Here is a 20,838-nt window from a genome sequence, read left to right as displayed (position 1 = left end):
AGGGAAAGACCAGAGGACCCGGCGAACAATCCACACGACCACGGGGAGAGAGAGAGAGATACCGCAAACTCCAAATATACAGCAGGCGTCAGGGTCGGGATCGAACCCACGACCGTCCCCAAAACCAGGCCAGGTAAGATAATTGTCTTTTTACCCTTTTATCTGGCAACAAAAATTGACACTTTTTTACAAGGAGTCATGTTTGCATAGACCGCAATACCTGCAGTCATAATGCAAAAAAACATAACTCTGATAATGTATGCACTGTCCTTGAAGTTGATTGGTCCACACCCGAGACAGCTTTCCTTAGAGCCTAGTCTCACGTGGTGTTGGAGCAGATGACGCCAAAAGGCGCACAACTCAAAGACAATGCACCATCAGAGTATGAGAGCTCGGGGTAAGCATTTAAACCATTGGAACCTCATTTGCCAGTAAAAAAATATGATAATTGTTTTTTTACCCTTTTTATCTGGCAGGCCAGGTAAGTGAACGTCTTGCCACCATGGCGTCATGCGAGCCAAGATGGCGCACAGGGCAATGGAGATCTCTATTCGTGTTGCCCTGTTTTTATTCACCGGGCTGCCAACAGTGGCGTAGCATGGTTGACATGGGGCCCTTGGTCCCCCCCCCCCCGCTCTCTTTCTTAGTAGCCTGCAGCTTGGCGTCTCGACCTCGACTCTGACGCCTGTACTGTATCCTCGGCGTTTGCGTGTCTCTCTCTCTCTCCCGTGGTCACGTGGATCCCCCCCACCCCCCCGGATCCTCTGGTGTTTCCCTCCACATTTAGAGCAAGTCTTCTTGGTTCTTTCGGTAAAGTCATGTGGAAGGGAAATAATAGAATAATAAAAATACAACATAATACAATATTTATTATTTCCCTTCTACGTGACTTTACTGAAAGAACCAAGAAGATGAATCCCTGCAGTCACGAAAGCTTTAAATCGAAATTTAGAGCACGCTTTTAGAGTATTGGGCTTCTATGATTAGCCACTTTGTTGAGCTATCTTTTGTGGCTGGGTCATTTGTGAAAAATGCAAATCTATTTATAACATTTTTAACATGCGTTTTTCTGGCTTTTTTTTGTTGTTATTCTGTCTCTCACTGTTCAAATAAACCCACCATTAAAATTATAGACTGATCATTTCTTTGTCAGTGGGCAAACGTACAAAATCAGCAGGGGATCAAATACTTGTTTTGCCTCACTGTAGGTCGGCTGCAGCTTGAGTTTAAATTGCTGAAACGTTCAAGTATTTCAAACGCACCACGGTCCTAAATGGACATGCATACGTTTGGGTTTCAGCCACTAGAGATGTGTGCGTTGATAATACAAGTGTCAAAACAAATAAAAATCTTACTCGACTAATTCAAATGCGACCTACGACCAATGCGACCAGTCCAATGTTCTATTGCAGCAGCAAGAAAAAAAAACTTAATAAATGTCCGCGATGCCTGGATATGGACACAATTCCAAATTTTTGTGTTCAGCGAAACGTCTTACCGTGCTGAAAATAACCCACCGGTCAACGCTTTCTAAATTTGGAATATCGTTGAGCATTGATTCATTATACGAGGGCGGTGACATGTCAGTTATTAACGTTGCGTCCCAGATCATTGTATAGGCCCGTGTAAAGTAATAAAAATGATAAAAGGGTAGATACATTTCGATTTAAAGCTTTCGTGACTGCAGGGATTCATCTTCTTGGTTCTTTCGGTAAGGTCACGAAGAATGAAAATAATAAAATAATACAAATAAAAATAAAACATAATAAAATAAAACATAATAAAAATATAGTATTATGTTTTATTTTTATTATTTTATTATTTTCATTCTACGTGACTTTACCGAAAGAACCAAGAAGAGGGCAAGATACACTCTCACTCCGATACACACAGGGACCGGTACCTCTCCGCACCCCCTCTATCTCTCACCTAGAGCAGCACGGTTAGAAATAATAAGAACCACTGGCGCACAATTCCTTAAGCACTCAAACTGAAAGCTATTTCCGGCGTACACAGAGTTTTGACAGTAGACCAAGAAATTCCAACGGGGCTGAAGCTACTGGTGGCTGCAGGGAAACCCCCGATCCGGGCCTCTTAAAGTAACCGCGTTGAGCTACGTCGCTGCCATTCGGATAAGAAATGGGTGTCTGGCGAAGAGGTAACGGAGGAGCGCATTACAGCGTGTCAGCGTGACCTCAAGAGTACATTTTTACTCACTCATCTGCAATCCCGATTTGTCATTCACTTGACTTTAAAAAATCGGTGCCACTTGCCTCTTTATTGGGAGATTTTTTCACCTTGCGCGCGCGCGTGAGCCAGAGTGTGCGTCTGTGTGTGTCAATGCTGCATAGGGGTCTGTAAGTGGAGCAGGGTTACGGTTGTTGAAGCAGGGCGGGTGGGTGGTTAGGGGTGGGGGGCCTTTAAACGGGCACGCACAGAATTCCGCGGCGGTGATCTGATTTGAAACTGTAAGTCCCGTGGAAGGGAAAGGGCGGAACGATTTTTTTTTTGGGGGAGGGGGGGGGTTGTTGTTAATTTTTCTTTCAAACGAACGTTGCCGTGCGTTGCGTTACGACCTCTCCGTACATTCTACACGCGCCTGCACGCGTGTTCAGTGCAGTCCCATGCACTGTCCAACAGCACCCGATGATAGACTAAACACGCTGTGGGGATGCCTTCATCCAGCAGTGGATTTTACCAAGGCCTCTACGGTATCGTGCCGTGTTTAAGTTTACGCTATGGCGGGGGTGGCGGTGGGGGAGGGATTGGAGAGGAAACAGTGACGACAACGCGCCGCTAATCGCACTGCGTTGTGAATTTGGCAACCTGATTTCGATTCCAGCCCACGGCTAACATCAGTGGCAGGGGTCCTGGCCTCCCCCCCCACGCCATCACCATGCCGTACTCACCCCCTGCGGTAAAGTATGGACGAACAATTCCTTTGACCGACAGAGTGGCGATGCCCTCATCTAGCGCTGCAAATGATGCATGCAAACTATGCAAATATTAAAAATACTTTATTTTTCTATGTATTAACAAAAACGTTTCTTTAAATAATAATGATCTACGGCTCTTTGTCAATCCACTGCCGGATGAATGCCTCCGCCACACTGTCGGTCATGGGGGAGTTGTTTGACCATACTTCGCCGCGCTGGCCAATGTGACTTTGTGAAGTGATGTTGTGCGTCGGGGTGGTCTCGTGTGACGTTCGAATGTCGTTCGCGTCTGACGTTAGCCACGGCTCGGAATCAAACTATACAAACTATTTTTATTTCACCAGGTAAGGCCCACTGAGCTACTTAGCTCTTATTCAGAAGCGACCTGGCCACAACTGATAGCTCAACGAAGTGGTTTATCGCGTGGAAATGTCTCGCAGCTAAATACTCTAAACACATGTTGATTTTTAATGTGGAGGGAAAAACCGGAGGACCCAGAGAAAAATCTCCGCCACCACTGGGAGAACATGCAAACTCCAAATATACAGCAGGCGTCAGCGTCGGCATTGAACCTCCGACCTTCTGTATACCAGGCGAGGTAGTTAACATCTCGCCACTGTGGCGCCGTTTTTATTGGTAGTGCCGTGTACTAATCACTACACTACCAAGCCCAGTTAAACAAACATAGAGTTGCAAATGAAGTGAATTATATACGTGTGTGTGTGTGTGTTTGTGCGTGTGCCGGTCACCCACCCCGTCGTGTTCCACTCCGGTCTTTATGGGTTGGCACTCGCTAACAGGAATTTCCCCAAACGGTCTTTTAAGGCTATACGGGGGATCTTTGTCTTTGTGCATCCGCTTGCGTTGTACAAATCCTTATCCTTCTGCTCTAAATTCTACTCTGTCATACCAAGCCACGGATAATTGATTTAGCTTTCGCCAAAATTCTTTGCTATAGGTTACTTTCATGCATGTGATGCCCGTGTGGAATGCGCATGCGGCCGTGATATTCTTTGATGTTTCGTTCAATGTATATTTGCCGTACCGTAGCAATATCGAGTCTCTTTGCTGTCAACAGATTTCTATAACGCCCGCATTTAGGTCTGAATTAGAACAAAGCGCCGTTCGCGTATTATTGAAAGTTGTTTTTTCTTCAGCCGTGCAGCCCCTTTGTAGTCGAACCCCACCAAAGTTGTAATTAATAATGAATTCCTGCCTGCATTATTCAACGTACTGTAAATGTAACAAGGCATTAGTATACATCGTCGCCTTATACATGACATATTTTGGGCGATGAAAAAACAACGAGTTTCTGAAAATGTGCCCTCCGCGAAGCCACGTGCAGTTTTCACGACGTTACGAAACAAAGGCAAAGAATCCCCTCCCCCCCCCCCCCCCCAGATTAGCCTTGACACACTTTTGGGGCAAGTGCTACTGGTGAGCACCCATGAAGGCCAGCACGGCATACAAGGTGGTTGGGTGGCCAGCACCATGCCTGTACCCGCCCTTCGTTTCTCGATTGGCGATGTTTACACATCGCATCAGGTGCTCATTTATGGCCGAGTGGACCTAGGGGAGGCCCAAGGCCGGTTCAGATATTCGTCACCGATGTTGGTCGCGAGCGGGATTCGAACTCGCCGGGGTCCCACGCGTAGTGCGCTGACCACTGCACCACCGCTCCCCACATGACGCTACGCCACGCACGCTCGCACAAGGCACACTCCCCGAGTGTTTTATCCTCATATGATGCATATCGTTGGTGGAAAGTTCCCTGGGTGGCACATACGGCCCAGTTGTTTTCACACGTAATTTTGGGCAGGTGTCAGCGCAAACGAATGTCCCATTGCCTCTCTCACTGGATCTTTGGATGCTCTGCCCTGCACCGCGATCTGGGATGGGGTTTGATCGCGGCCAGTGAGTGCTGGTTTTTTGTTGTTGTTGTTGCGCGCTCGTCGCGATAGGTGGTGGATCGGGCGGCGGGTCTATTCCCTTTTGCTGTGTAAAAGGCATTTCCCTACAGGCTGATGGGAAATTCAGATGCACGCGGAGAGAACGCAGCGTCCAAAAGTGTTGCTCCCGGCGGAGATACGCGGCGATGGTGGAGGGTGGTGGGGTTGAGGGGGGTGGAGAGGCTTGTGGGTGGGGAAGCGCTTGGACAGGGATTTTTAAAGGCCCTTCAGAGACACTTGTTTCAGGCAGGGCCCATAATTTCAAAAGACTCTGAAGCAATCGCGTGCGTCAGTGAATATTTCGAACGAAAATGTTGAACGTGTGAAATTCATTGCTACGTAATTATTTTACGCGATTTCTTTTGTTCTATAGCCTGCCGATATTTATTTATATTTTTTGTTAGAAATGTAAGCGTTGCATCAGCGCGTCGCGAACGGGTGGGTTTCTGCAGCTTACGCCCATGTGTATGCTGGCACGCGCTTATACAACGCACTAAAAACGAACACATCTCGCAGATGAGATGTTAAAAAAAAAATGTCATTCCAAGTTTTTGTTTTTTTATAATCGTAACTTTCCCTTTGCTATAAAACTGAAAATCTTTGCAACTTTTAGGGGGCGGTGGGGGAGGTCGGGGAATTTATTGGTCGGAAAAAAACGTCACCGACGATGCAACCGCGCGTCCAGCATCGAGCGGCGAAGCGCCGAGACGCAGTGGCGGAACGCGTTGTTTGAGATTCGCAGAGGAACATTCGCTCCGCCCGTTCGTTCAGAGCGGCCAGTTCATGTTTTTGCGCCGACTAAAATTCCGTCTGATCCATTCGCTGCCGGCGCACGAAAGGCAGCAGCGAGTCGCAAAAAATCCGCGTGAAAAATAAACATCGTCGGCATTTCGCGAGGGTTAAATTAACACGGCAAGCGCGCCGGGGATGGCACTTTGTCGTGATGGTAAGCAGAGGCTGATATCGACCGACGAGAGCTGTTACGCAATTTCCACCCGCCTATGAAAATACACAGTGGCAGTGCGTGTTCATTTGAAGGGATTTACACCGCCTGTACGCCTTTTTGAAGTTACAGAATATGCATTGGCACAAACTATGCAGGGTAAGTAGTAAAAACACTCAAATAAAAAAAAGAGTCGCAGACTAATATGGGCGCAATTGGAACGCGCAAACACATCCGTTTACGCGATTCCATTCACATGCTGCGAAGAACGTGCAAATGAATAAATAAATAAATACCACGTGTATCAAATATTATTTGGCTTGGCACCTCAAAAGAGGCTGTACAATTTCCATTTGTTGGGGGGTTGGAGGCGGGGGGCATGACAGGAATAATCAAGATGCATGCTGGCATTCGCTGCAGAAATATTTAGTATCGGGCTCCCGCAATTTCCACGAAAGCACGAGCGGTAGTAAGCGGGGATTGTCCCGTGTTTATGTCTCTCCGTTTTTGTTGGCTCTCCGTCTCAAATTAAAAGGTACGGGGGGCAAAAAAATAGAAGAAAAAACGCGAGACAAAAAGTGTGCCGTTTAAAAACAATCGTCAGCGGCGTTTGACACCGACTGTGCGTCCGAGCATCTGGGCGACTGTCCTTTGTTTTATTTAATGTGCAATGCATTTTATTTTTTAATGCATTAACAAAACAATTCGAAAATTAAAAGATTTAAGATTAGATTCGTGACGGAATAAGTGGTGTTTTAATAATTCTCGGTTAAATCTAGAGTTCAATCTGATTACGTTTGTCATTGTAACACAATTTTGTACGAACAATTGTAGGGCATAAATATTGGGGGGGGAGGGAAGATATAGTTTAAAAATGTTTCGATAAATTTCGGCAGTTTGTTGTTTGACATCGTTGTGCACAAATTAAACACTTCTCCATTTAAAGTCATCATCATCATCATCAAAAAAGAGCATAATTTATCCACCGCTAGATGAAGGCTTCCCCACAATCACTGCCGTTAGCTCACGGTCTTGCTCGTGGCACCGAAATCCACCTCGCTCCTGCACATGGAGCCTATCTCATTGCTCCATCCCTGTGAGGGCCTCCGTCTTGCGCAGTTTCTCCCTTCCGGCCGTTCCTGTACCCAGTCGCCGCTTGGCTCTCGCCCCCACCCCCCCCCCCCCCCGCTACGGATGTTTCCTGCCCAAGCCCCGCTTACTTAAGTCAATATGATCTGTTTAATTTGTGTTTGTTCTCTGATCCGTGTGTTTTAAAATTTTCGAATGTGGTCCAGTAAAACGTGGGTTATAAACATTTACGACCTGGAAGTTATTGCGGTGAAGTCAGTCCACTTCAAGTGTGTCCTTTTCATTGCCGTATTCATTGACACCTTGTACCTCTGAGCACGGCACACGTGATCTGTGTGATGTACCTGTGGACTATGTCGACAGGCTTTCATCAAACAGATACGGATTCGAACAAATACGGTCGCGTTCTTTCAGATGGCCATCTGGAACTCTCTTCCTTCCGATATTAGGTCGGGGAATTTATTGGTCAGAAAAAAGCTATGCACTTTTATATCTAGAGATCTGATTTCTTTACAACTGCTTTTTGTGTTTAGTTTGTTGTCGTTCCCCCGCACCTCCGATGAGCACGATTGGTTATGTATGGTGCTAAAGAAGTTCAACGTACGTACATGTTGTTGAATTCCATTGGAATGATGGAGCAGTGATTAGCACGTTTACGCTATGAACCCATCGACTTGAGTGTTGATTCCTGGTCATGGATAATGTCAGTGGCAAGTGATATCTCAACCAATCCTGGGCCACCATTTTTTTTTGACCAGAGTGGAGAAGCATGGTCAAATAACCCCCATGGCCGACATTGCTATAGGGAGGTCTTCAACTAGCAGTAGAGTAACAAAGGGCTGCAAGTTAGTAATTCTATTACTCTCATAGAAACTTGATTTTGGTCAAAGCCACCAATTTCCCTCGCACTTTATTTCTCGTCGAAACGTATTAACGTGGACATTCACCTCTTACGTGACTCAAACATTCCAGCGATTAAAACTCAACCAACGAAAAACAAAACACTTGAAATACATCAGGACTGAGAACCCATTTATTAACGCCTTCCGACAAGATGTTTCATCTCCGATTAGCAATTCAAGTTCAACATACAACGGTCGAAAGCGTTTGTGTGGCGTTAGTTCCGTCCGTCTGTCGCGGGCAGTGGAGAGGGCACCATACCTCTCGTAGCTTCGATCGCAGATGAACGAATCCCTGTTGTGAGTTTGTGTTGCTCGTAGCGATACGTTACCGATGCGGCGGTGGTTCTTAACCTTGGGTGCACGCACTCCCCGGGGGGATGCGAGATGCCATTTCTGGGGGTGCGAGACGTGAGCGGATCTTTATTGGAAGGTAAAACACAATCTTGATTTGAAGCTTTCCTGACTAGGAGCTCTTTCTCCTACGTCAGCAGTTCTCCTGCTGTGTTTGTTTCATCTGATGACGATTGCTAGTGTTGCGATCGAAACGTCGTGATCTATTAATTTTCTATCTACGTAACTTTACCGAAAGAACCAAAAGAGTTGGTAGAACACACATTAACCACGGGCACGTAAGTAAAACTACTTTGTTTTCATCAAACCAGATGTATTTATTAATATGCATTTTTTTTTTACGATTGAGAACCAATGGGGTGCAAGGCTGCGGTGAAGGTTAAGAACCACTGCCCTGCGGGGAGAACAGACCACACCGATGGAAGGGTCTGCCATCACTTCACGAAGGCGGCAATACGCAACCTCGCGAACCTGTCGCGCGAACCGACACTTGCGCGCGCACTCTAACCGGTTCGCTACACCGGCTCGCGCACGACACCCGGTGTCGTTCATTCCACAGGGCTCTTCGACGACTGCTTTTACGGCCGACACGACAAGGGATGGTCGCTCGGCATCGTCCACGTAAACCCTGCCGGGACGCATCACGGCGGCGCCCCGACCTCATCCGCCGCCGCGGCCGCTCACCCCCCGGCCCGCTCTCGCTACTTCTTCTCCCTGAACGCCGACAACTCGCGCTCGGCCACGACGCTCGCGTCGCCCCTGCGCTACGTCCCCGACGCGTGGACCCACCTGGCCGCCACCTACGACGGCCGGCGGCTCGGCCTCTTCGTGAACGGCGCGCGGGTCGCCAGGTCGCGCGTGTCGGGCCGCGCGGGGCCGCTCTTCACCCCCGAGGTGGCCATCTGTAAGACGCTGGTGGTGGGCGGCGACAACGCGCGAGGCGAGCGCGCCTACCGCGGCTTCCTGAGCGGCCTGCGACTCTGGCGGCGGGCGCTCGGCTCCGGCGAGATCCGCGCGTGGGCCGAGCGAGGCGTCCGCTCGAGCGGCGGCGCTGCGCCCGTGGCGGACGTCGTGGGCGGCGGCGACGACTTCGACGCGCTCAAGGTCGGCTGGCTCACGGTCAAGGGGGGCGCCTACCCCCGCGTCCAGTCGGTGCAGGCGAGCGAGGCCGGCGACGGCGGCGGCGCGGAGACGACGGCCGGGGCGGCGGTGTCGTCCGCCGGGCCGGTGCTCGTGCCGCCGCCGTGCGGGCAGACGGTGTGTGACAACGTCCACGTCATCTCCGGATACAATGGCTACTGGCCGCTGCGCGAGCCCAAGGTGGTGCGCTACCGCCTGGTGAACATCTACGAGGCCCCCGGTGAAAACCCGACGGTCAGCCGCGAGCAGATCGAGGACCAGCACCGCGTGCTCAACCAGGCCTTCCAAAGGTGGGGGCGGGCGGCCTGCGTGTGTGTGCGTGTGTGTGTACTTACAGCAAGTTGGCACAGTACGGGGCACAGGTGGTGCATCAGCCAGTCATCTTAGTCGTCTCAGTCAGTCGACCCGTGGCACCTGCTGGGTCTGCCCCGTGACCTCCTGCCAGCACATGGCGTGGCACAAGCGTCGTGGTGACGTCACCGCCACATAGTGGTGAATGGCGGTTGTTGTTGTTGTGTGTGTGTGACTGAGGGGAGCGGCAGTGCGGCGGTTAGCGCGCTGCGCTATGGACCCGGTGACCCGAGTTCGGTTCTTGCTCACGGCCAACACCGGTGACGAATATCTGAACTGGTCCTGGGCCTGCCCCTAGATCCATTCAGCCTCAAATGAGTACCTGTTGCGGTGTGTAAACATCGCCACTTGGAAGACATAGGCGGCCAGGCGTCGTGCTGGCCACCCACCCCTTCGTGTGCCTGTGCCGGCCTTCATAAGTGCTCGCTAAAAGCACTTGCAGAAAGTGCCTGTGAAGGCTATCCAGCAGATATTTGTCTTGTATGAGTATGTGGGGAGCAAAATCCTTCACCATCTGACATATCTCAAACTAATTAAATTGTCACAGGTGTGTACAAGCGCCAGACGTGGCAATGTTGTTGTTTCAATTGTTTCTTGTGATCACTGCCAGAATTGTTCTTAAATTTTACCGGCGAGCTGAAACAACGTTAATTGGTGCGTCAAGAGCTTGCACACCACGTGACCACTAAACTTGTCGGACGGAGGAGAGTTTCTAGACAGAACATTTGGCCACGTAATCTACGCCCGACCCCCTAAAAAATCTATTGTCTACCGGTAATGCTTACTTTTATTTGTGTCGCACAACAACCACGACCCCGACCTGACCTCTGCGAACCTGCGCGCAGGTACAACATCTCCTGGGAGCTCACCGTCGTGGACGTTGTCAATGCCTCGCTGCGCCAGCGCATCATCCTAGCCAACTGCGAGCACGCCAAGGTGGGCAATCAGAACTGTGACCCCGAGTGCAGCCACCCCTTGACCGGCTACGATGGAGGCGACTGCCAGCCGCTCTCCGGCCACTACCCATCGTCCTCCTCCTCCTCGTCGTCGTCGTCGTCGGGACACGCGGCCGACTGCAATTTGGAAATGATGGAGAACGGCGTTTGCGACCCCGAGTGCAACACGGCGAAGAACGCGTTCGACAACGGAGACTGCTGCGAGCAATTCTCCGACAACATGACGAGGACCTGCTTCGATCCCGAGTCGCCCAACAGGTGCGGCGTGCGTGTGTGTCGTGCGTGTGTGTCTGAGGTTTTTATTTTATTTCAGTTTTTTTTTTAACGGCAAATAGCGCAGAGGTACACGCGCGACCTCCGAATGACTGATGCGCATGCTGGCGTAATTGCACCGGTCGCCAGACGCGATGCAGTGCCGAGTTCGTCGCCGAAGATTGCCGCTGAGCTTTGTTGATGGCTATGGTTGTCGCCACCATGTCTTGCTTTTCCCAGGATTGTCCTTAGAGGTTGCTGCTGTTCTGGGAAGTCTTTAATTCTTCCCAGGGCGATTCAAAGTCTCCGTTTTGTCAGTTGTGGAAAAATCCACCGCCCGAGATGATTCGCGTAGTTTCCGGTATTGTGCGATATTATTCTTGCCATGAAATACGCCGTAATTTTGTGTATCTTGGAGGTGGCGATGCTAATTTGTGAACGCGCAGCAAGGTCCATCTTACTGGCAGACCCTGAAGGTGTTGGCCTCGCTACAATAATGGGATCTGGCAGAAGGAAGAAAGTTAAAGGTTATTTCAATTGTTGCATGGATGATCCCATTTATCGAGTTGCCCGGATATTTTACATGAGAGCACAGCATCAGCGATAACAAAACAACGACAACAACTTTAAGAAAGAAGTGCATGGTAAGTTGCGGTCACATCTGTGGCATCGGCCATGGCGATCTCCCGACCTTGACAAATGTCACAAGGAGTGTTATTGAAATGTTAGCGTGCTGATTTTTTGCTTTAATCGAGCCTAACAGATCAACAAACAGCGCAATTGAAGATCTGATAGATGGGAGTGAATGCGTTTCTTGAATCGAGCATGGTTATTCGCACCTCCGATTAGCGCGGTTGGCGATATAAAGTGCAACATAAGTTGAACATACATTGTAAGAATAACACATTGGCTTTCGCGAGCAAAATTTTCCATAAAATAGGTTTTTTTGGGTTAGATCGCGTAAATTAAATTCTGGCTGCCTCCTGATGAGGCTGGTTGTAATTACCGGCGAAACATACTCGAAATGTAAATGCTGTTGCTTTACTCTCCAACACACCGGTGTGCTAAACTAGTAACCAATTCATCTTCTTGGTTCTTTCGTATTTTATTATGTTTTATTTTATTATTTTATTATTTCCCTTCTACATGACTTTACCGAAAGAACCAAGAAGATGAATCCCTGAGGTCACGAAAGCTTTAAATCGACATAGTAACCAATTGGCACGTTTTGTTTACGCGACAAACCTTACGAATTGGCTGTGTCGGGTGGTGGCGGGTTTAACGACACATTTATATTTAAGCGACCTAACTCTCCCTCCCCAAAAAAACCTCCTCTATCATGCATGCATTGTTAGAACTTGGCAAAAAGATGCAGACAGAGAGGTGGCTGAGCGCAAGGCATGGTGTTGGAACGCAGTGTACGAACACAGCCACGCGTGCGCCGGCGATGGAATTGCCCCGGGTGGGCGGCTGGCCGGCGGGGTCGCTGCACTGTCGATTTGCTGATTTCAGATAAAGGGTGTTGAGTCCGACTGACGTCACGCGTCCATTCCAGAGCACGCGGCCAAGCGTTCGACCGAATTCACAATCGCTTTTCTGTTCGACAGATAAATCAATGGAGTAACGTCAATGTCGCTGCCTTTCGCCGCAAAACAAAAAAACACTCTCCCTCAAATGTAGTGGAAGTCGGTTATAAGCACACCATATGTAAGCAGGCTACTAACACAGGGTTGTCAATCATATAGGGTTTTTTATTTGATATATTTTAACAACTATTCAAAACTGACTTCCATTAACGGTAATGCGAGCATGAAATCTCTTTTGGAAATTAATTCAGGACGGTTTTTTTTCAGATTACAATTGTAATCTTTGAGCCTTAATAAATTACGTATCTTCTCAATTTATTCAGGGCTCCTTGTCGAAAAGGAAGAAGAATAAAAATATGTAATAATGATAACAGATACAATATTAACTTAAAGAACAAACAATTAAAATGTTTAATGCCAGTGTTAAATTAATTATTCAACCGTTTTAATACGCATGTACTCTATTATATTTTTAATTGTCAAAAGTGATATAGGTTTTTTTTATTTTTTTAGGTTAGGAGTAGCGTTGGAATGACTGTCCGAAACGCATCCCTCATTTCTTGCATTAAATTAATGGGAAAATCCATTCCCCTTTACAACATTTAGTTTTTTACGCGTCTTCTTCTGAAGAACGCATCCCCTGTCGTAAATCGAGGGATGCCTCTGCACCTGCCTCTGTTCACCATCTCGAGACGCGGACGTTTCTAACGGGGCCGCCTCTTTCCTCCCGCCCAAAGAGGTCACGCCCCGCGCGTCGCGCGTTCTTTTACAAGCTGCGCGTTCTTTTCCGTTCAAAAAGGATCTACCTGGACGTGAAGGAGCTCAAGGAGATCCTGAGGCTCAACGGCTCGACGCATCTCAACATCTACTTCGCCAACTCCGTGGGCGAGGATCTGGCCGGAGTGGCTACTTGGCCTTGGGATAAGGAAGCTCTCACCCACCTTGGTACGAGCCGATGTCTCGCAGAGCCTAGTACAGCGGTCCTCCTCAATCACGTGGGGGGAGGGGGGTGGGTGACCCCGGGTGAACCCTTCCTGGGGGGAGGGGTGTGGCGGGGGAGCACGGAAGCTTCTCAGGGGGGGGGGCTGGGGGGCACGCAGGCTGCAGAATGGAGACCGTGCGGGAGAAGTTTGGAATGTGCAGAGGGAACATCGGCGACAATACACACTGATACGCGGCGCTAAACGAGTGTCTTACTAACACTACACACACTGATACGCGGCGCTAAACGAGTGTCTTACTAACACTACACACACTGATACACAACGTGAAACCAATGCCTCACTCACACAAAACACACTATGGCACAACGTGAAAAAAAATGCCTTACTAACGCTTTGCTGACTAGAGGCATGGACATGTATTCTCTCTGTATTGTGGTCTTAATATTAATATTTATAAAATGTTAATGAATTAGTAATTAGTTATGCAAATATATGTTACAAAGCAATATTTGCTCCGTCACTAAAATAACGTTCCAAATTTTAAGGCAAGCGCGCTGCGAATGATCGATGTCGGTCAAGTGCATTCAGAACGCCGGATTCGATGCAGTTTTGTGAAAACTGCATCGAAAAGCGACTGGGCAATTGGGAAATGCCGGAATATTTGCTGTGATTGCCGCAATGAAGTCGTGGAGTGCTGCCAATTGACAAGAAATGAGCGGGGAGACCCAGGCGGACAGCGGTGTAACATAACTCTCGCCTCGCGATCTACACGATTAGCATTATGCTAATGCCTCGGTGGCTGGGTGGATGTTAAAGGGCTCTACAGATCGTTATTGGTCATAATTACCACCGCTCTTGTCTCCTCCTGCGGCTGAGCCGTATTTATTAGACATAATACAATGACATGCATTCATTTGTAACACCTTGTCCGTTCGCTGCTCTTAATAATACTTTCATTTTATACGGCGTCATTCATGCTAAAAGCGTGACCACATCGCGGTGCATTCATTATATATGAGGACCAAATCTCGTAGACGGCCACTATCAAGCAAACGAAAACCCTACTTGTACCCAGGAAAATAAAAAAAACATGAATAAACAAATTAAGAAATGGCACCAAAACAATTAGCACAAACAATAAAAAAAAGTTTTCACAACAAATTCATTATTATTATTCAAGAGACAATACAATAACGTAGACTAATTTGCAGTGCCTTGTCCGTCCGCTGCTGGATTAATGCCTCTCCCCACGCTGTGTCGGACATGGGAGTCCTTCGACCATACTTCACCATACAACGGTCGGTGCAGGTTGCTACTAAAGGGGGGTGGAGAGGCGTGTTTGCCGAGGGACGCGTTCAGATATCCCTCACCCCTCTCGCGTTTAGCCCTGGCCGGGAACGGAACTCAGGTTCGTCGGGTTCGGCGCAGTGTGTGAAACCACCGTCTCGCTTGCACCCCGTAAGCAATAGAGATGCGTGTGTCGTTTTGCAGGACGCCCATTCGGCTTCATTGGGCTAAACAAGGGTGCTCGCTGTGCAGTTTTAACGCTCAAAGCAACCGCACGACGTTTCATTCGAATAATTAGTGCGAAAATGGGAAAACGGCATAATTCTCAATCTGATAATATTACAATTGCCGCTTATATTCTGACGGAGATGGAATCTGTTTTTTTTTTGCTCCGTCTAAATTATAAATACCACAATTGAAGTGGCTGCAATTATCCACGGCTTTAATCACGTGTTTTAAATTGGGGCCTTCTGTAATTTCCGTCTGCGCCCGGGTCGACGTCTCGCCGCCATCTCGCCGCCAGTGTCTGCCACTGTGATGATTGCGTATCGATTATCAATCATCGTAATTAATCGTTCGGAACGTGCAGGTGGCGTGGTGCTCAATCCCACGTACTATGGCAAGGCCGGACACACGCACACCATCATCCACGAGCTGGGCCACAACCTGGGACTGTACCACGTCTTCCGGGGGGTGTCGGAGACCGAATCCTGCAACGACCCCTGCCAGGAGACCACCCCGTCGCTGGAGAAGGGGGACCTCTGCGCCGACACGGCCCCCACGCCGCAGAATAAGCTGTGCCACGACCCGGAGCCTCGCAACGACACCTGCAACCAGCGCTACTTTCAGCACACGCCGTTCAACAACTACATGAGCTATGCCGGTGAGGCTACGCGCCAATTCCCCAGGGGTTACGTTGGGTCCGGCTCTGCCTACCGCGGTAGGTTTTCGCGGTCGCGCCGTGACAGCTCTCTCCCACCCATTGCCGGACTTGTAGCATGATGTTATAAGGGGACCCTAAATTGGAAAAAAAACCCATAACTATTTAAACAAAATTTTCACTTGCATGGTAAAGTAATTGTATTTTTTCATTTGCTTTACAGCCAGATAATACGACAAATGGCTAACCTTAAACACCCAGTCGTTCGTACAAATTGAAGGCGGTATAGTACTATAGTAATAGAGCAAGTGCAGAATCACTGAACCGGAATTGATAGCTTGGAAGAATTTAGCGCGGGGCCCTTGGAAGTGCGGGGCCCGTAGCACGTATAGCTACTACATGTGTAGTAGTAGCCCGTAGCTACTACATGTGAAGCTACTCGTGCTACGAGGATAATCCGGCACTGCTCCCATCCCAATCCCGCCGCGCGACGTGCTCTCTGGTCGTGCCGCGTGTCGTTTGTCGCCGACGGTTCGCTCCCGAAGAAGCACGTGGTGCGACACGTCGGACAGCACGCCAAACAACACGTGCCTCGACCCAAATACACATCGGTGGGGGTAGGGGGCAAGAGCTATTTCCGCGCCCCGGTCACACCACATCCAGTATAACTCTCGCTATTGCTGTGCCTACCGCTGGCCACGTGCCACCTACTGCGGTCTACGAGCGACCCCGGAATACATTCGAGGAGGAGTTAAGTCCCGACTCCATCCAGGTCCATGCACGCGATTTGTCGTCATTCCCCGGCACCTCCGATGAGCCACGGTTGGACACGTACGGTGCGAAAGAAGTTCAACGTGCATACATAAAAGATGTAGCGTTCACGCGCCTATACCAGCGGCTCCTCCGTGCTGTCGGCAAAGTTTCCACTCAAAAGCAATCGGGAGTTCGCCTGTCACCCGTTGGGGTCGCGTCAACAGATGAAGCTTTCCGCACTTCATGTGGGACACTCTCACAGCCAGCGGAGGAGCGTAACCACCACGTGTCTGAGAACCGCCCTAAGGGCCGTCCATAAATGACGTCACGCACCTGGGGGGGGGGGGTGGTCAGACATTTGTGACGATGTGTGACGAGGGGGGGGGGGGCAGAAATGTGACGTCACATCAATATGCACAACTTTAAATAAATATACTTATATTCTTGGTTTTTTAAATCAAAACGTTCAACTTAATTAAATAGACTTTTTAAATAACTGTTTTCGCCTACAACATCAGAGTGCAGCGCCACATTAAATACGCACTACAAAGACAATAGTTTAAACGATTTGAGCATGTTTTTTTTTGGGGGGGGGCAGAGCTTTGTGACGTCATATTTGAGGGGGGGGGGGGTCTGACTTTGTGTGACGCCGTGTGACGAAGGGGGGGGGGGGGTAAAAAATCGTCCAAAATCGCGTGACGTCATTTATGGACGCCCCCTATGACAATGACGCCATACAACTGCTGCTGCTGTTGTACTTCTGAGGTTACTTCAGTCCGCCGGGTTCAAAATAACGTCATGTGCCTCCCACAAAGAGCGTTTTCACGTGTTCGTCAAACTGGCCATGTCCCGTTCTCAGAGGCACAAATGAGCGAAAATAGTCGAGATGCGAACGAGGCACGGTGGCGTCTATTGTGCGCGCGTTTATTGGCGAGCGGTTCGACCGAGTGGGGTCATCAACGCCGCCACACTTGAGAACCTCCTCTGTGATCATGGACGGCTGCCCGGATTCAAACCCCGACTCTCAGGGGGGTGCTGCTCGATTTCGGGTGCCTTTCATTCACGTCGTCTTTGTCTCCCGAGTAAACCGGCCACTTCTCGACAGCTATTTAACTTTGATGTTTTTTTTTTTTTGGGGGGGGGGGGGGGGTATTTGAATCCTCCTGATGACTAATGTGTTTCAGGAATATATATTTTAGAGAGCCGTTTACATTTGTTTTTTTAATATATAAATGGTTCTCCATTTGTAAAAGAAACTACATCTTTTATTTTTATACATCACCATTATGAATAATTTTACTCTGTCATTGTTACACTTGATTAAAGTCAACACATGGTTAATGGTACGACTTCTGGGAAGGGCAACGTGTTTGAATTATACTTTCTGGAATATTTTTTGTCCCTCACCGTAAATTGACACGATGTCTCTCACAAAGTGAAAACCACAACGAAGTAATGTCGGTTGAAAGACAAAGATCCCCCCATATATACACGTTCACATACAATCATTCACTAATGTGTACACGCATACAAAAACACACGCACACACGAACGCGCATTTTCACGCACACATATGCAAACTTACACACGCGCACACATACATGCACACGTACACACACACATACGTGGACATATATATAACAAAGACCAAGATCCCCCGTATAGCCTTAACAGACTGTAGGGGCAAGTGCTGTTAGCGAGCAACTATGAAGGCCGGAACGGTACACGAGGGGGTGGGTGGCCAGCAAACGCCGGGCCGCCTTTGTCTCCCCAGTGGCGATGCTTACACGCCGCACCAGCTACTCATTTTAGGCCTGAGTCGACCTAGGGGATACCCATAACCGGTTCGGATAACCTTCACTCGCGTTGGCCCTGGGTCGGGAATCGAACTGGGGTCACCGGGTTCGTGGCGTTAGCGCGCTAAACCGCTACGGGACTGCCACACACACGCGCACGCACACGCACAAGACACGTGTGCGCGTGCGTGCGCGTGTGTGCAGACCGCACGGTTAACGTGGACCACATTTCTGGACGGGGAATACCGCCGAGAGGGTGGTTGTGCAGGGGTGTGTTCCCCGCAGTGAGAAACCTTCCTGTGTCCCTTGTTAATGGGGCATTGCTGCACACAAACCTGCCGTCAACTCACCCGTGCGTGGCTGAAGCTTTCGCCTTTCGAGCGAATGCATCGTCCCAAACGCTACTTTCGCCTACGTTTTCAGATCACTGTTGACGAGTTTGCGTGCTACCGTTGGTGTGCGGAAATGTCAGAGCCATTAACATTTGAGTCGCGCACCAAACTCGTGACGGCTGTGGCGATGGTCGTGCAGTTCTCCGACTTTCGTTCGCTTAATAATCCCTCTGGCCTGTGTCTCTCCGCTAAGAATGAGGGCAATTCCCCTATACTTCACCTATTTCTCGGTGTTTGTCTTCTCCTCTGGCGGCCAGTTGCAATTGACGAAAGCGTTGAGATTTTTGTGAATTGTCGTCGTCGTCATCTGTGAGGTGGATCGGTATTTTTTTATTTTTAAATTTATACCATTTGTAAATAAAACAACAATCGGAACGTTGCTTCTTCACACACACACGCGCGCCTACAATTGTCAACCCCCTCGTCATTTCCCACTGCTGGATGAGGAAGTGCCCCATGCCTTGGGGGGTAATTTTTTTAACGTTTTCGTATTGTGGATATCATGATGGACACGATGTCAATCGACACACGTTACGATCCGAAACGATTTCACAGAGCTAACACGACAAAACCCTCTTCTCACTAACAACAAAGAAAGACAAAGTTCCCCCGTGTAGCCTAAACAGACCGTTGGGGCAAGTGCTGTTCGCGAGTAGCACCTATGAAGTCTGGTACGTCAAACGACGGGAGTGGGTGACCAGCACCACGCCCGGCCGCCTTTGTCTCCCTGAGTTGCGGTATTTAGCACGTAGCACCCACGTACTTATTTGAGTCTTGAGTCGACGGGTGTTGGCCGTGAGCGCGAATCGAACTCGGGTCGCCCGGGTTCTTAGGTGCAGCGCGCTGACCGCTCGCGACACTGCGACCCACAAAGACGGAGAGAGAGAGAGAGAGACGCGCGCACGCACGGCGACTCAAGTTACGACGTTTCAGGCTGGACGCAGTGGCGGACGAAGCTAGTGCGGGGCCTGTGGCGTATGCTATAAAGGGGCCCTAAATAAAATAAAAACAGACACATTAATATTAAAACACTAATTTTTTAAATATTATTTGGGTCTTTCGGTAAAGTCACGGAGATCGGTTCAAAGAAAATAACAAACCTATCTACCGAAAGACCCACGAAGAATATGAATTCCTGCAGTCACGAAAGCTTTAAGTCAACAAATGTTTTACTTGCGCAGTAAAGTCATTGTATTTGTTCATTCGCTATACAGCCGGATAATACGACGAATCACTAACTTTGAACACCCAGTCGTTCATAAAAGTTGAAGGCGGTATAGTACTATAGCAATAGAGCAAGTGCAGAATCACTGGACCGGAAATTGATAGCTTGAAAGCATTTAGCGCGGGGGCCATTGGAAGTGCGGGGCCCGTAGCTACCACGTATGTAGCTACTACATGTGTAGTAGCTACTACATGTGTAGTAGCTACTACATGTGTAGTAGCTACAACATGTGTAGTAGCTACACATGTAGTAGCTACTACACGTGTAGTAGCTACTACACGTGTAGTAGCTGCACGTGTAGTAGCTGCACGTGTAGTAGCTGCACGTGTAGTAGCTGCACGTGTAGCAGCTGCACGTGTAGCAGCTGCACGTGTAGCAGCTGCACGTGTAGCAGCTGCACGTGTAGCAGCTGCACGTGTAGCAGCTGCACGTGTAGCAGCTGCACGTGTAGTAGCTACATGTGTAGCTACCACGTGTGTAGCTACTTGTGCTACGAGGACAATCCGGCACTGGCTGGGCGGAGGGATACTCGCTTTTAAAACGCATTCAAGGCTGCTCGCTGCTGCTGCTGTTTGCTGCCTGCTGCTTGCTTAGTCCAGCTTCTCGCCGGTGGACTGTCAAGACCAGGAAGTCATTATATTGCCGGGTTAGCGTTAGAGAAAGAGGGGGGGCGGGGGGGTGGTGGGCCCCTAATGGCAACATTGAGCTGGCGAGATGGGCTCACAAGGAAGGAGCGCGGGGTTTTAACGCACGGAGTAGAAACAAAAACCTCACGCAGTCTCCCCCCCCAGCCAGTACTCCCTCGCTCCCTCCCCCTTGGGGGGCCCCCGGGTTGGGAGGGTGGCAGAGTGAGGCGCTACGTGACATTTCTCCCCTCCAGCGGGTGTGTGTGTGTTTGTGTGTGTGTGTGTGTTTTGGGGTTTAAACTTGGTCAGTGGGTGTAGGGGCTGCTTCTTCTTCCTCCTCCTCGTCGTTGTCGGCCCTTGTGATTGACGCGTGCGCTGCGCGCTCCCGGGTTCATTATCCGACGCCGAGCCACGGTGCGTTTGTGACTTGTGTTTGTTGTGCCACCACCACCACCACCAACAACAAAACCACAACAGCGA

General features: G+C 49.3%; 1 protein-coding gene across 1 annotated transcript in view; it reads left to right on the top strand.

Annotated features, from left to right (window-relative positions):
• The window catches only part of LOC133341666 (pappalysin-1-like), a 168,833-nt gene that overhangs the window by 26,717 nt on the left and 121,278 nt on the right, over nucleotides 1-20,838 (top strand). The window contains exons 2-5 of the mRNA XM_061550258.1: nucleotides 8,730-9,600; nucleotides 10,507-10,875; nucleotides 13,255-13,400; nucleotides 15,276-15,569. Coding sequence (XP_061406242.1) covers nucleotides 8,730-9,600; nucleotides 10,507-10,875; nucleotides 13,255-13,400; nucleotides 15,276-15,569 — 1,680 coding nt within the window. The remainder of the gene's footprint in view (nucleotides 1-8,729; nucleotides 9,601-10,506; nucleotides 10,876-13,254; nucleotides 13,401-15,275; nucleotides 15,570-20,838) is intronic.

Source organism: Lethenteron reissneri, chromosome 12, assembly GCF_015708825.2.
Source record: "Lethenteron reissneri isolate LAM-NWPU_2019-01 chromosome 12, ASM1570882v1, whole genome shotgun sequence".
Taxonomy (NCBI): Eukaryota; Metazoa; Chordata; class Hyperoartia; order Petromyzontiformes; family Petromyzontidae; genus Lethenteron; species Lethenteron reissneri.
The sequence above is the reverse complement of the archived record's forward strand: the minus strand, read 5'-3'. Positions and strand labels throughout refer to the sequence as shown.